This window comes from Sebastes umbrosus, chromosome 5 (assembly GCF_015220745.1).
Source record: "Sebastes umbrosus isolate fSebUmb1 chromosome 5, fSebUmb1.pri, whole genome shotgun sequence".
Lineage (NCBI taxonomy): Eukaryota > Metazoa > Chordata > Actinopteri > Perciformes > Sebastidae > Sebastes > Sebastes umbrosus.
The window spans coordinates 30,091,966-30,108,387 of NC_051273.1; the positions used below are offsets into that span (position 1 = coordinate 30,091,966).

A 16,422-nucleotide genomic window follows, 5' to 3' on the forward strand; every position below is an offset into this window, starting at 1 on the left:
ATTAACTTATTTGAAGCCATACTCTTTTTAGCATACCATATTAACTAATAATAACATTATGGATACAATACTGTGCTAATATTCTTTTTTTTTATCATGTTAATTTTCTTGATATCGCGGTGAGCAAGTAAATAAGGCCCTATTCAGACCTGGTATTCCAGTGATCCAATCACAAGTGGACAGCTCTAAATACAGGTGTGAACTCACTCAAGATGCATTGAGATTAGATCTTTCAGACCACATTCAGAGGTGTTCTGGGCCACATATGGCCACATTATTTTAGCAGTGTGTACGCGAATGTGTCCTGGGTCACATTAAGGAACGCCTTCTCAACCGATACCCCACTTGGATCCGCTGGTCTCTGCGCTCCTCACGTGAATAGACAGGCAGACGCTAGTGCTTGTCTGCCTCGCGGCATGGAGATGGCTTCTGGGCTCCACTGTATTCTGTCTATTAAAGTATATCTTATCTATAGGCTACATATCTACAGACTAGGCACAGGAAGTGAATTATTATCATACTATCATACTACTGAGATGAGTCCGGGTTTTTTTCCGGTGCTTTGCACGGAGCTGACACCGGCTTGCTCACGTGCTCTCAACCACGGCTTTCTGAAGCTCGGTACCCGCTGTTGCCTGGCAAAGTGATCACAAGTGGCCACTGGAGACACATGTGGAGACACATTCTAATGCCAGGTGTGAACAGACGTACTTAGAGCTGTCTACTTGTGATCCCGATCACTCAGGATGTATGTTAATGCCAGGTCTGAACAGGGTCTAAGTTTGCATTAGTGCTGCAGCAATTAAGTCAATTAACTGATTCGTCAGTCAACAGACAATGATCTTGACAATCGATTGATCGTTTTATATCGGAGGTTTTTAAAGTCTGACACTGTGGGCCCCCCCTTCAGACAAGGTTGAGATGATTGAGTAGGATTTCTAAGCCGATTTATGGATGTTTATTTGTGATGGACATTATGTGTTGGATGTCAAGATCTGAGTTTTGATTCAGAGAAGGTGTATGATTTGTCATGCAAATTGTGGCTCACGTCTCTCTCCATCCGCGATCCATTAACTCTCCCGTGCCCCCCCTAGGGAGGTGCGCATCACAGTATTCACTATAATCTGTCATTTTATAGACTAAACGGTTAATCAGAAATAATGAACTGATTAATCAATGATAAAGTAAAGTGTCAGTTGCAGCCTTATCTTGCATATTGTTACCAACGGGTAGAAAACGTGTCTGACAATCTCATGATGCTGCTTGACTTAAATGTTGAAATCAGGCGTGTGTTCACATCCCTTAATGGTTAACTGTAACAGTGAGTATCAACCATGTGCACATGGCGTCACCATGACTGAGAGAGACAAACTAAAAAGTCCATTAATATCACATTAGTAGGGTGAACAGTGTGAAATGAAGACTGTGTAGCATGTTCTTACTCGTGTGTGTACACGTCCTTTTTTCACCTGCATATCACACACACACACTTAATTTGGAACAAAAACACTACGCCCTCTACACCAAGAGAGAAAAACTAATTTCATAGTGATATAATAAAAAAGACAAATGCCACAACCATAAAATCAAATCAAAAAGTGATAAACATTAACACCAAAAAAACAGCTGCTTTTGCATATCCTAGAGCTCAGCTGGTAAGAAGATGCTCAAGATTGAACTGAAACGATCTCCTACTCATTAACTAACAGGATCAGCATGCTGCAAACAACTTGATATTTATATCATTCAGGTCAACAATAGCCACAATAAATATGATTCTAATAACAGATTTCACTGCAGACGCTCACAGCTCTGTGGCAGCAGCTTATTTTTTAGACTATTAATGCTTATCGAGCCAAAGCTGAATCGACTCAACTGTCAAACGCTGGGTCAATTAGTTAGTTAGCATTCTTATTCATTCATAAAGGCAGTCACATTATTCTAAGGTGCAGCCATCAATAGAGAAACCTGCTTTGCCCATTTCTATGTTAACAACAAACATCAGAAACCACAAATCTATACACAACTAATAACCTAACATTAATGCACACCAAACACTTACACTGTGAACAGATTCAGTATCAGTAGCATCCTCCAGTACGTGATACAAGATGACAAACAAACCAATGAATGAACCAGTTATATAAACTGATCATGTTGCAGTGCATTTAACAATGGCAGTGTGACTTTAAATAGTGGATTCATGTGGTGGATGGTGATTTAAATAAAGTCTGTAGCATGAAATAAAAGTCATATTCTGTCTTTTATCAGTCATCTCTTAACTTTGTGTGCTGTGGTGTTGTTGTGCTGTTGTGGCTTGGTGGTCATGTCTCCAAAAAGGGGATTTATGATGACTATAAGCCATTATTAATGAGTAGTGAGACAGCCTCTGCAACGTTTGAACTGAGGGGACAAGGCAGGACTGAGCTTTGGGAGTTAAGATCAGTTTTCGACATAAACTCACTAACACAGCTCCTGTAATTATTCTACACTTCCACATTATCTCAATAACATGTAAATAGAACAACTTACACACACCAATCTGTCATGCATCATCAAACACAAACAACGGAAGTTCTTTTCACAATGTCCAAATTCTCCTTATAGCGCTTTATAAGCCGCAGAATTTAAAGGTAGGGTTGGTAATCTTGAGAAACTATCAAGAGTACACTAGATTTTTAAAAATGATCCAACCAAAAAACCCAGCCTGAAGTGTTGCCAATTCTTTTACAATGACAGTAACTAGCAGCCCTAGTTCCAAAAGTCCCGAAATCTAGCGAGAAAGTCGCCAAGTGGGCAACAGTCCCTTGCTTCAGGCCTCTCTCCAATGCTACTCCCCCCACAATTATCATTACAAACATAAACATATCATAATGAATGCAAACGGCGAACATGGCTATTGTACTCAAGCTAACAGCTTGTGGAAGACTACGGTGACTCGCAATGAGTGCATGGGCAGAGTGTGTACAGGCAGGTAGACAGGTAGCCCGTACAATCATTACACTCGGAACCAATGAAATGTTTTGACAGGTTCATTTTAGTCCTGCGACAGCCAGAGATAACAGATTTTGTTTCCTTTTTCTTGTCAGAGCATTTGATTTATTGATTGCTGTCGGGATGTAATGATATTTTCAACTAATATAACAAAAAAGAAAATTCTAAAATCTTTACCAACCCTGCCTTTAAAGCCCATACTCATTATTTGATAATGTACAGTAAACCTGTGGTGAGTTTACTCTTGCAGGGACCTAGTCAGTAAACATATGGCAGCACTGCTACAGAAAACTACAGACAATATCATATGTTTGTCAGGGGTGAGCAGCTGAATCATGCCTTAAATGCCTTAAAGCAAAACCTTATCAAAGATCAATTTTTCTGTACCAGGTCCTTGACAAACTATGAGACAAATTATGAAAACATTGTGAAAGGAAATGTGTTCTTTAGGTAACCTGGTAGTGTTATTTGACGACCACTGGTTACAAGTAAGACAACACTGACCATCTCGCTTACGTACCACCGATTGCTAATTCAAAAGTGCTGTGTAGTCAAGTGGTTGGAGTCTGTTTCAAATGGAGATTTTTAGGCCAGCGACGCTCTCGAGTGGAAACTTTGGAATTCACATTTCAGGCACATACAAGTAAAGCTGGTATAAAAATCTGTGTTGTTTTTTTTATGTAGTACTTGAGATAGACAGAACTGCATCTTTGCCCCCGACTTTTTGTTGCAGAATTTAAACATTTTCTTAGAGGGGAATGAACAACACATTATTTAAAAAAAAATATGTCTCAGACAGAGGAAGATTTATATGTGCATAAGCTTTAAATATTTTCTTACTTTATATGAAGTTTCTCTCACACACTCAAATCACATTACCCATTCAGACGGAGCAGGGCTCTGTATTTGTGCTCTACAACATGAACCAGTTGCAGCTCTTCACACCCCAGACTGTAAAGCCAGACTATGGAACTTTTAGAGAAGAAATAACTCATTCTTCTGCTTACAAATGAAAAGTTGAATAAAAATAAATAAAACGCACCCTTGCTCAATTCAGTGCACGAGGGGTTTTGCTGCTAGAGCCTTGCTTAGTGGTGTATGGCCAGTAGCTTACGGTGACTGATGCTAGCTGATATTAGCTAAGTTCAAAGTAAATAATGGGTCTTTAATGCACATTACTGAGTCAGTTTGACGACTTTATGACTCTTCTCCACTTGTGCAACTGTTACAATAGAGCGCTCCAGGGATGACGTAGTTTTGAAGGTCAACCAGGAAGTGAGCACCTCCCCGGTTCCCTCGACAAGAAGCCAATGGGACTTTTCCATTGGGTTTTGGATTATTGCAGAAAATAAACTCTGTGGCAAAGAAACGTTTATGATACTTACACGTTTTCTTCCGTAAGATAATCACCACAAATGAACACCACTTTTATGATTTTTGAGGCGTAAATGCAATCGCCAGAAGTAAAAAGCTAACGTTACGTTAGGCTAAAATGCTAACTCATTTCCTGGTTTTAGGACTCATTCCTGTAACACTCTATTACTTAGCCTTTTAGGTAAACAGTAAGCAACAGTAGCAAAGCAGTAGCTAATGCTAAACCATAGTTTTAGTATTTAGTTGTTTATCATTTAGCTAATACCATCAGTTTAGTATTTACTGTAGGTAATACCAGCATTGGCATAATATCATCATTCACTTGTAGTTGCAGTGGCCACTGTTCAGTAAAAGTCACATAGTCTGGCTTCAACAAGTGAAAAATGAGCAATAAATGACGGCTCCATTGTGTTGTCTCCAACAATCTGGTTTTGTTACTGGGTGAGACTTTATCTGCTGGAAGGGAATTGTTCTCTAAGGCATCTGCTACGGCTTGGGCTACTCAAGGAATCCAACGCATGCAGGTGTAGCACAACTTGTTGTTTATATAGCAGCATTTTGGTTAGTTAGCTAGCTAGCTTGAATGTTGCAGGGCACTTGTGTAGAAATTGTTGGAGTGCTTGATGGGTACTACATATCCACTGTTATCACCAAGTGGAACCAAGCAATCAATAAAAAAAACAAGAGAACAAAAGGATTTCTGGTTCTACAACAAAAAGTAAATTTCCACTGCAAGAATAGTAAGCTCGCTTACTCTTTGTCGCTGCTATCCAACATAATCATGATTCTTCCTGAACTTTTTAAGTAAAACTGTCTCACTAGCCTGATATAAGCAATTTAACATACATATTGTTGGTTCCAAGAAATCTTCGATTCAAGACTGCACATTTTATGACATTTCTGTCACGTTATTGATTCATAAAACTCAATACCTTGTCACGCAACTGCTAGCAACATTTCTTGAAACTGACAGAAGTATGAAACAATTCTACGTCCGGCAGTTTGGGGTACTCCAAAAAACAGACGCCTTGATGTAACGTATTCCCACAGGGCTTGCAGTCTAACCGTCAATCCACTGGTTCGTGCACAAACTAACTGAAAGATTAAAAGTATCAGTTGAAGATTGTAATATTACACTTTATCTGTCTACTTAGTAGACCACTGCACAATCTCTCTCCACGCTGCATAGTACTACACAATCTTTAAAGCCACAATGTGTAGGATTTCGCCCACTTTGCCGAAAGCAACACATAAACTGCACCAATTTCCACCAGGATTGTCCCTGTTTTCTACAAAATTCTAAATTTGAAGGACGCTACAAACGTTACACACTGTGGCTTTAAGCTGCTCCTTACATGTATACTGGCTACTGTATATCTGCCTTTCAATGAGGCTCTGAACAGCGATATTCTGCTCGACACGTCTGGTTCTACACTATAATTCCAATTTCACCAGGACTATGAGGTCAGATTAAAGCGTACTTGGCTTTAGAAGACATTTTCTACCTCTGTTGGAACTTCTTCTGCTATTTTTGTTCATACACTTATTTTCCAGCTGGAAAAAAAGGTTTTGGAAAATCTTGATTTTAGTCATACGTCAGTCTTTTTCTAGCCACGCACTGCCAGTAGAATCTCCTATCATCTCCAGCTTCTAGCCAAAAACATTTACTTGTTCATGTGCCTTTTCAGTGTTGCAGTCAAAAACACAGAACTCACTGTATGTCCTCATAAGTGGGAGCATAGTCAAATGATGATAACAAAATCTTCTCTGAGTATGTAGACTTTTGTAAATAAAAAGCTACAAAACACAAGGCTACAGGAGGGTCACTCCAAACCATTTCTCCCTGAAAACTGCCTGAGGAGCCAGCAGAGGATACCCGTACATCCCCTTGTACCACGCCGTTTCCTCTCATTAAATGTTCAACATAACAAATAACATAATTATTCTTATTAATTTAACAGGATTTTAGGTTTGACAGACATAAAACTCCCATTCATACTACTGGCAGATCAGTGTTATCCTGCTACATGTTCATAATCACATCCCTGACTCAACCGATGAGATAAAGTGTTTCATTAATACTCTTTCTACATAGATGCAACTCTTTAGATGTAATGTAGAGCACAGATGATCTCAAACTTTCATTTGATAAAGGCTTTTGCTCTAGCAACCCACATCAGAGAATATTTTACTTGTCCCAATAATACACTTTTTAGTGTGGTGCTTTTCTATGAATGAATGAGAGTGAAATGGAAGCTAGAACAGGAAAGTGCTATACGAAGGACCACAGACCTCTGGCCCAGAGTCATTAAATGAGATAGGTGCAGGTCACCTTGAAGCACCCGATGCATGTGCACTGATAAGAGCAGTGCAGGCTGGAGGCAGCAGAAATAAGGTGTTGCTGTGCGCTCCTCACAGCTTAGTTCAATTTACACTCTGCATGAAACAAAAAACACATGAATGACATGCAGAAACTACACTCATTAATAACTGAAACTACAGGGCAACCACTCATGACTTTGTGTTGGCTGTAGTTATTTTCCTTGTGGTGGCCTGTGCAGTTGTGTTTTTTTTTTTCATGCGAACAATGCAGAGGTGTAAATTGAGCTTTTAGGACTTCACTGCACAGTCTGGTACAAGTAACCTCTTTTATAGGCGCTGAGAGGGTAGAAGGTGGCCACAACAAACTTCCCATCAAAGGTGCGGCCCGTCAGCAGTCTCTGAGCCTCTTTGGAGTCACCGGAGTTGGCATACTCTACAAACACCTGATGGCCACACACAGGATACATCGATGAATTAGTGCGTGAATGACTGAAAGTATGCGTAACCCCCCGATGTCCACTGGATGCAGCGGCGTGGCGCTCTGGTCGCACCGTGGCTTTCGTTGTGGATCAAAGTCCACTGGAAAGGACTTTTTTTTTGTGTGTTTAAAAAGCCAATACATTCTCACTCCTAACTCGTCAAGTACCGACAGCTTGGGTAGTGGCCCTACGCTTCAAACTATGACGCTGCAGGTACCCCTCGGGTTTTGGACGTTCATCTCATCTGATCATTCCAATACACGGATTATTTTCACAGCAACATGGCCATCTGGTATGAAGCTAAGCGGTGTGTGAGACTGGTGTGAAAATGGTCGTCAAACGCCGCTTTGTTTCATGTATGTATCATAACAACGGCTTGTGTATCCGTCGTCCTCGGTCTTCCGGTTTCCCTTTTTGAATGACGAATACGGATTACAGCGTCCTGCTGGTGTGGAGAGTTATTTCATCTCACACAAGCACAGAACGTGCCTGCTAACTGGCCGTCGGCTGTAGTCTTTGCGGCGTGTTCGAATGCAACTTCTTGGCCAAGACCAAGGCGACGTGAGGCGACGCAATAGTCTGCCTTCGTCGACGCTGGTTCTTTGATGTCTGTTTGGTGTGTCTGGGCCTTAAGGGAAAGATTGGTTCCGGTTAAAATAAATAAGTTTGTTACGTAAAATAAGTATGTTTGTTATGCAACTTTCGTAAGTGGCGTTAGATAAGTACGTAACAAAACTAAAATAAAATAACTCATGTTGACTTGGTTTCACATGCGACAGGAACAGCGGTCTCCTGGGTGAAAGTCCTTTGTTTACTCGACCCAACCGTCCATCCCGACCTTCTTCATAAGCAGACTTTCTTGCTCTTTATCAAGCGTCGGTATTTGACGCGTTGAGACTGAAAAACGGATTGAACAAGCATATTGAATATCTCTTTCTTTTTCTCCTTCTCTCTCACTCACTTGCTACAAACAAGAATAATTTGTTTCGCATGTATATATGTTGAGACGAGGTCACCAACAAATTATGTGTCATGAAATATTAATTTAAAGTCAATTGTCAATAAGCATTTATATACAATCTCAAGTGAATGGGAGTGGATCATTTCCAGCACCAGAGTGGAGTGCCATGCAGCTGCACCCAGTGGACATCGGGGGTAAGTGAGTAAAGGACAGACCACTGTATCAGAGTAGTAAGGGTAATTGTGCTATTAAAGTAAATAAACAGAATAAAACTTCTAAAATCATCTTTATAATTATATACCACTTTAGCTAAAAAAAATAAAGAGTATATTGCCCTCTTTTCCTCACATGTTACAAACATTTATAACTTATTTTACTGCACAAAAATGTGCAAGAGTTTTCATAAAGTTGAAGTCTGCACATCTGAAACACAGTGGAGGTTCTCTATGATTAAAATAGCTGTGAAATAAATGTTATTTCTTACTCTGAGAATTCCCTATAACTAGTTACGTTTTTAGTTTAACTGAAACATTTCTGAAGGTTGCTGGTTTATAGAACATCAGTCTAACCTGTCCTTTCCCTGGGTTCTCCTTGGGGATGAGCAGAGAAACCACTGAGCCATACTTCTGGCACTCCTCTTTCATGTCCTCAAGGATGTCTGGGAGAAACAACGACAGACATTTTGACTTACTTTTACCTCTATACGCTCGGAAGAAACAGGAAATCAACTCATAAATTCAATAAGTCATTTCATAATTAAAAGACATGAAAAATGCACGGTGTTGTACCTTCATACTCTTCTTCATTGTGCAGATGGCTGTCATCGATCAGGTTGAGCAGACGCAGGACAGGAGTGGGCAGCAGAACCAGGTCCTCAATGTGAGGAGCTGACACACACACACACACACACACACAGACACACACACACATACACACACACACACACACATGTAAATATGGTACACTCAGAGATGTGTTAATCTTGGAGGACGGCTCAAATATTGACACATACCAAAGGGAATGCTGAAGAATGGGCTCAGCAGGGCAGTTTCAGCAGTGCATCTTTGCTTCGGGTCATTGAGAAGCATGCTGCAGACACAAAGTAACAAAAGTCCAATGTAACAACAACTATTATAGACAATATTCATCTGCTTACACAGCTAAGCAGGTCAATACACAGTATAGTAAACAGCACAGTAGTCATATAATAGTAGCAGCAGCTATATGTGTGAGAACGTACCTTTTGATGAGATCTCTGAGGTGATAGACAGGGATGGCAGGGCACACCACACTGTTGCTGGCAAAAAGGTGGTCTACAATGGCGGCACTGTTATCCTAAAGAAGAGGAAAACAAATTAAAGGATACTATTTTTCTCTTGCAACTAAGGTTATGCTCTATTAGACTTTTCCTCATTGATAACAGTTGATTCAAAACTTAGGAAACTTCTACAAACTTCCTTTATTCGTTTCGTAAAGTCCTATAGTGCTACTTTATTCTGGTTTCCTGTTTTATAAATACAGATATATACACCGATATATATATCATAGGGCTGTCAATCGATTAAAATATTGCAATCAATCGCATGACTGTCCGTAGTTAATCGTGATTAATCGCACATTTGTATCAGTTCAAAATGTACCTTAAATGGAGATTTGTCAAGTATTTATGACTTTTCATCAACATGGGAGTGGGCAATGCTTGCTTAATGCAAATGTATGTATATATTTATTACTGGAAATCCAATAACAACACAAAACAATGACAAATATTGTCCAGAAACCCTCACAGGTACTGCATTTAGCATAAAAAAATACGCTCAAATCATAACATGGCACACTCAAGTCCAACAGGCAACAACAGCTGTCAGTGTGTCAGTGTGCTGACTTGACTATGACTTGCCCAAAAAACTGCATGTGATTATCATAAAGTGGGCATGTCTGTAAAGGGGAGACTCGTGGGTAACCATAGAACCCATTTTCATTCACATATCTTGAGGTCAGAGGTCAAGGCACCCCTTTGAAAATGACCATTACAGTTTTTCCTCGCCAAAATTTTGCGCAAGTTTAGAGCGTTATTTAACCTCCTTTGTGACAAACTAGTATGACATGGTTGGTACCAATAGATTCCTTAGGTTTTCTAGTTTCATATGATGTCAATATCTTCTTGCTTTAAAACTGATCACTTTGATGAATCCGAACTAACCCTTTAAAACACCAAAGTCACACAATAACACAAGCAAACTAACCGATCGAGGCAGCGGTAGACCACCAACTCACATGCTCTGCGAGGTAAAATGACTGTTTTTGTCAATGGAGTCTGGTGGCTTTGAAGAGAGCATAGAAGTATATAACCGCTTGAATTCCCCGTTGGAGGCTGGTTCCACTTAAATAGATATTGATTCTTTTAGGTGGTAAAAATACATTTTGCTGCTGCTGCCCCCATCCACAGCAGTACATTGCTTTGCTCCCTTGCGGGTACTCCTGCCTGCTTCTCGAAACTGGGGGCGTGCCGACCGCCGTCTACTGTAGGTAATACACTGACTATGGATAAGTACCTCATACAACCCCACTTCAAAACATCCAAACTATCCCTTTAAGATTTTAAATGTGGAAAATATATATAATATGGATAAACAGCAAAAATTTATCATTCTTCCTTGAATCATCAAGTCTGCTGAGTGACTTTTGAATATTTCTAAACAGAATTCGATCTTGCACAGTCAACTTTTTGTACTGTAATGCAACTCTTTATGTACATTTACACATTTTGAGACCATCTGATCCCATTAAATTGATATTATCAATCCACCCTGAGTAGAGCTTCGTCATACCTTCCACTTCTGCGAGCGGACGGTGTCTTTGAGTTTGATTCCTGAGAACATCTCCAGCAGGATGATGCCCAGGCTCCACATGTCCACGGCAGCCGTGCAACCCGAGTCCCCCTCCACCTCCACCCCGGCCTGAGCGAGGCTGTTCTGAAGCTCAGCCTCTGGAGCGCGATACCCGTCTGTCTGGATGTACTTTACATCCTGGAGGAGGTGAGGCAGGGAGGGAGTTAGGAATACAATAATCGATTATCCCAGCTCCTCTTATATTGACCTTCATATTCCCAGGCACACCCACCTGGTTTCCCTCTCTGAAGCTGAGGCCGAAGTCGATGAGCTTGAAGCACTCGTCGTCAGCACTCCAGAGAATGTTGCGTGGCTTGAGGTCAGCGTGGACGTAGCCTTCCCTGTGAAGGAAGGCGAGAGCCTCCAGGATGTCTCTGGCACAGTGCTGGACGAGCCACATGGAGTGGCCCTGCTCGGGTCTGCCAAAAAATACCACACTATGAATTAGGGCTGTCACAATATCAGGTTTTCACTACACGATTATCGTGGCCAAAAGAATTCATGATAACAATATTATCATGATATCTATAGAAACTGCTATTGTAATATTTATTAAATAACAATTGCAACTGTGCATAACAAGTTGCACTTGTGATTTAATAATTAAAAACTTATGAAGAATACGGCCTCCTGCTGTATGATGATGATTTTTATTTATTTTTTTTTTTTTAATCAGCGGAAAACATCTGTCAACAAAACACATGAGCACACATCAGTTCAAAATAGGGGAATTGAACCCGTCATCCTCTGTATGGGAGGCAAATCCTTTTTTTATTTGTTAGGGATGCACCGATACCAATACAGGATCGGATATCTGGCTGATACAAACTCAAATAGCTGGATCGAGTATCGTGACAATGGGGACGATCTATTCTAATCAACTGTTTATATACTATATACATTATATGCTGGAATTTTCATTCCTGTTTAAGTTTTGACCAATTTGCTGCTGCATTAAAAATGTTTACACTTGAATTGTAATTCCAGATAATTTTGAAGATTTTTTTACCAAGTTGCTGGGATACAATTTATTATTTTAATAATAAATAACAATTCAGTAATTTTATATCTATGTATCTATTTGTCAGGAAAGTAATGTTTAACTCAAGCCTAATGTTGCCTTACACATTAAAGAATGATTCCAGTCACTTCCACACAGTAAGGCATACAGCTCATTAATTAAACACTGGTATTGGATTGGTACTCGGTATTGGCAGATACCCAAAGCCCAGGTAACGCTATCGGTATCGGCACTGAAAAAGGATCGCTGCATCCCTACTATTTGTACAACATAATGCATAGTGTGGCTAACAGTTTATTAGCTACAAATAGTAAAAACGAATGCAGTCTAATACAATAATGTTGCAATAAATCCTCCCTCATGAAGGTTATCTGTCAGTGCTTCATTGCGCCATCACTATTGAGCACTTTTTTATGCTTTGAGTAGCACAAATATTCCTCTCCATTGTACTGGGGAGGCAACAGACGTATCAGAGGATGATATTGCAAAACCCGGGCAAATACAACAGAAACTACCTGCAGGCCAAGACAGCACTGGTGAAATAATTCTGTTTAGTTTTTGGTAATTTGAGTGAACAGAGTTTTATTAGTATACAAATAAGTGTGCAAATGCAACACATTAAGCACCCAAATCTGTCCATGGTGGATCTGATGCACTGGTAACCTGCCACAAGTCAGAGTTATACTGTATGAGAAGCAGGGACATCACTCACCTCCCACCCTGGGTACCACTGTTGCCCCTCACCAACAGATCAGACACACTGACATCCAAGAGCTCCAGCAGGAGACAGCGGGTGGCAACACCCATACAGCTGTGGTTGGTGAACACGCCGTACAGTGTCACTGAGAGGAGAACAAATCAGTCATTACAAACAGCTCGGCATGCTCTATTGTATTTGTATTATGTTTAAGAAAAAAATAAATACAACCCTCCTACTAGACATATATACAATTTACTACAGGATAAGGACAGTGACAGTTTTATGTTTATACAATAGGTTCATAGGGCTAACAACTGTCAGCCATGACTATTTTTGCAGAAAAACACTGTGACAAATGTTAAAGCCTGATCTGAAATCAGATCCTGTTTCATGGGTTATCATATGCCGAATTAAAAAGCAGAACATAACTATTGGTAAATGGTCATACACTATATTCTACCAGGTGTATATCACAGATGACAAGCAAGTTCTTGTTAAATTGATGGATTTTTAAATGGAGTTTGGTCTGTTAAAGACAACAGCAGCCTGTACCATGCTTTCTTTCTGTTAGCTCATACTAAGCAATGACATTACATTTGACAAATATAATATAGTTTTTACCGATGTTTTTGTGCCCCTGGATGTCCTCCAGCACGGACCTCTCCTTGTGGTACCCGTAGTCTCCTCCCTGAGTGTCGGCCTGGAACTCCTTGACGGCGGCGGTGGCGGTGGCTCTGCCGGAGCTGACCCGGTACACCGAGGCCGAGACGCCCTGGCCGAGCCGCGACTGGACGGTCCAGATCTCACCGAAGATCTCGAACAGGACGGGCTTCATGCTCTGGTCGACGCTGCCTCCCGAGGACGGCTTCATGCTGTCGGGACGAGGCGCTGGTAGCTTGGTGCTGGGCTCGGAGGAGCCGCAGTGAGCCATGGAGACGGACAGGAGGAGGAGAGGAGGAGAGGAGGAGAGGAGGAGAGGAGTGAGCTAGTTGACAGGTAGGAGCAGCTGCAGGAGCATTGCGAGCAAACCGGGGCTCTCTGTCAAACTACCAGGACGTGTTAACGACTAGACAATCCAGCTACACCTGCAACCTGGTTAAAGCTAAGCACAGACTAACACCTGGGCATATTACACACTACTGTCTGCTCACTGAGGCTGACTAGATCAACTCACACTAGTCTTCTTAACTTAGCTCCTCCACATGGCTAACAAACTAGCCACTGACAACAAACCACTTCCACGACACGCAGGAACATGCTTCCCCCATAATACGGTCTTTGTGTCGACTATAATCCCTTATAAAGTGTTGAGTTTTAACTGCAGTAAAGTTTTAGCCCAGGTTGTGTTGTAGCTCAGTTTGTTGATATTAATCTTACTTCCGGTTCTACTGTTCCTCCCTGCAGGTCTGCTGAGGTGCATCGTGTCCTGCAGTCTGCCCCCTGCTGGTGAGGAGTGTGCAGTGATGACTAATGATAACTGCACTGAAAAGACCAAGAGCACTGGACATCAGACAGAAGAGATGCACACCTTGGCACTTGATAAAATTGTAGTTTTCTGTATATTGTGGGCACTGTCCTTGTCAGGTGTTTTCTCCTCTTTTTTTTGTATAAACTCAATAACTATTACCAAAGTAGTAGTACTAAAACTGTCTCGTGCAGCTGGTATGAAATGCTCGCCTTAGTTGCAGCTTTCGCTACACAGTAGCAGGAGTTGGTTGGGCTTGACGTGCCAAGACAGCTTGTACACGACCCAAAGCCTGTCTGGCCTCACGTGGTATGAGACAATAAGTTAGGGGAGAGGACTAACAAACCAACTCCAAAATACACCAGAAGCCAGAAATGGTGGAAGGTTAGGCTTGGGGCCAGCAACCCCAACTTGTAAAAAACCTATATGCTACAGAAACTTTGACAACAGAAAGACAGAATCAAATCCTGGTAGAGGAGGGTTTCTCATCAAGAGGAAATATGACGCTGTGTGATGAAAGCCACAAAGTAGTACTAAAAAGTAAGGTGTGTCCCAACATTTCCTCTCCCCTCTCTAAATGTTGTTTCCATTAAAAACTTATTTTTTTCATTTCAGGCTACTAGATAGGGTGACCAGATCCCAACAAACCAAATGTGGGACACAGAGTATTTTTGTGTGGGACAATGTGGGACATGTTTCCAAGGCTGAGAGGTAGTCTACAATTGTGATATAATGTCTATCTAACTTAAATAATAAACATTTCTATTCTGCCCCGTATCTTGTATCATCTCTTTGCTTTGCCTGAATGCATCAATAGATCGGCACATCTCTTTCACATCTCTTTTTTCTTGTGAGACTCACATGAACTGTGTCGCTTCATGTCGTATTCCCCAGGTGCTAAATTGAAAAATAACTGTAAAATTTCACAAAAAGCTCTGAGAATTGCCTTCCAGCGGATTATTAGTTTCACAGCCTTTGTTGTTGTAGCTGCTCTCCCTTTTCTTTTTGGTAGTTTCCATCATATTCCGCACCTGCACTTACTTGACCCACATGTGTGCAGTTTGACAGCAAACACCTGTGATGACAGCCGTCCATGCTTTCTTCACAGCCATTGGATAAAAGCTAGATTTAAAAAAAAAAAGGGTGCCCTTCCAGTGGAGAAAACATTATAAAGTGCCCTCTAGGGTACCTTTAAATGGAGAAAACATGATAAAGTGTCCTATAGGGCGCCTTTAAATGGAGAAAACATGATAAAGTGCCCTCTAGGGTACATTTAAATGGAGAAAACATAATAAAGTATCCAATAGGGTGCCCTTCCAGTGGAGAAAACACGATAAAGTGCCCTCTAGGGTACCTTTAAATGGAGAAAACATGATAAAGTGTCCTATAGGGCGCCTTTAAATGCAGAAAACATGATAAAGTGTCCTATAGGGTGCCCTTAAATGGAGAAAACATGATAAAGTGTCCTATAGGGCGCCTTTAAATGCAGAAAACATGATAAAGTGTCCTATAGGGTGCCCTTAAATGGAGAAAACATGATAAAGTGTCCTATAGGGTGCCCTTAAATGGAGAAAACATGATAAAGTGTCCTATAGGGTGCCCTTAAATGGAGAAAACATGTTAAAGTGCCCAGGGTGTCCTTCCAGTGGAGAAAACATGATAAAGGGCCCTCTAGGGTGCCCTTTCATGGAGAAAACATGACAAAGTGCCCGCTAGAGTTCTCTTCCAGTAGAGAAAATGTAATGGTTGGCCTTAAAATGGAGAAACAATGATGCTGTGCCACAGGCTGCCCTATGCTAGAACATTTTCTCTGCACTGGTGCCCCATCACATGCAACTGGTGCCCTTTTTATTTTTCCGCGCCTGCCCCCTCAGACAGCCTGAGTCCGCCACTGCATACAGGCTATAAATGTATTACATATACATTACACATAATTTATAGTCAGCATATATTTCTCCAATTCCTGCTTCCTCGTATCTTTGCAAATATGCCTTTTCAAGCAGGGGTTTGTATTGAAATATGACTTAACAGTATAGATATTTTTCCGCAGTTGTAGTTGAGAAATGAACTGCCTAAAGTCACTTCTATATGATTTTATCATAGGCTACATTAATAGTATCTCCAGTACCACCGTCACTCCAAGGTAGCTTGTAATTTGTATGGAGCAGGATGATTGTGAATAGGGAAATAGAATAGGATGATGACTGAATTGTAC

General features: G+C 41.0%; 1 protein-coding gene across 1 annotated transcript; it reads right to left on the reverse strand.

The window, feature by feature from the left end:
* Nucleotides 1–552: 552 nt before the first annotated feature.
* Nucleotides 553–14,207, reverse strand: uhmk1 (U2AF homology motif (UHM) kinase 1). The gene is made up of 9 exons (XM_037768830.1): nucleotides 13,364–14,207; nucleotides 12,755–12,884; nucleotides 11,254–11,440; nucleotides 10,962–11,159; nucleotides 9,371–9,465; nucleotides 9,143–9,219; nucleotides 8,919–9,017; nucleotides 8,700–8,788; nucleotides 553–7,133 (listed from the first exon to the last, which is right to left on the reverse strand). Exons 1-9 carry the CDS (start codon nucleotides 13,671–13,673, stop codon nucleotides 6,987–6,989), a joined length of 1,332 nt encoding a protein of 443 aa, XP_037624758.1. The 5' UTR covers nucleotides 13,674–14,207; the 3' UTR covers nucleotides 553–6,986.
* Between the last annotated feature and the right edge of the window lie 2,215 nt (nucleotides 14,208–16,422).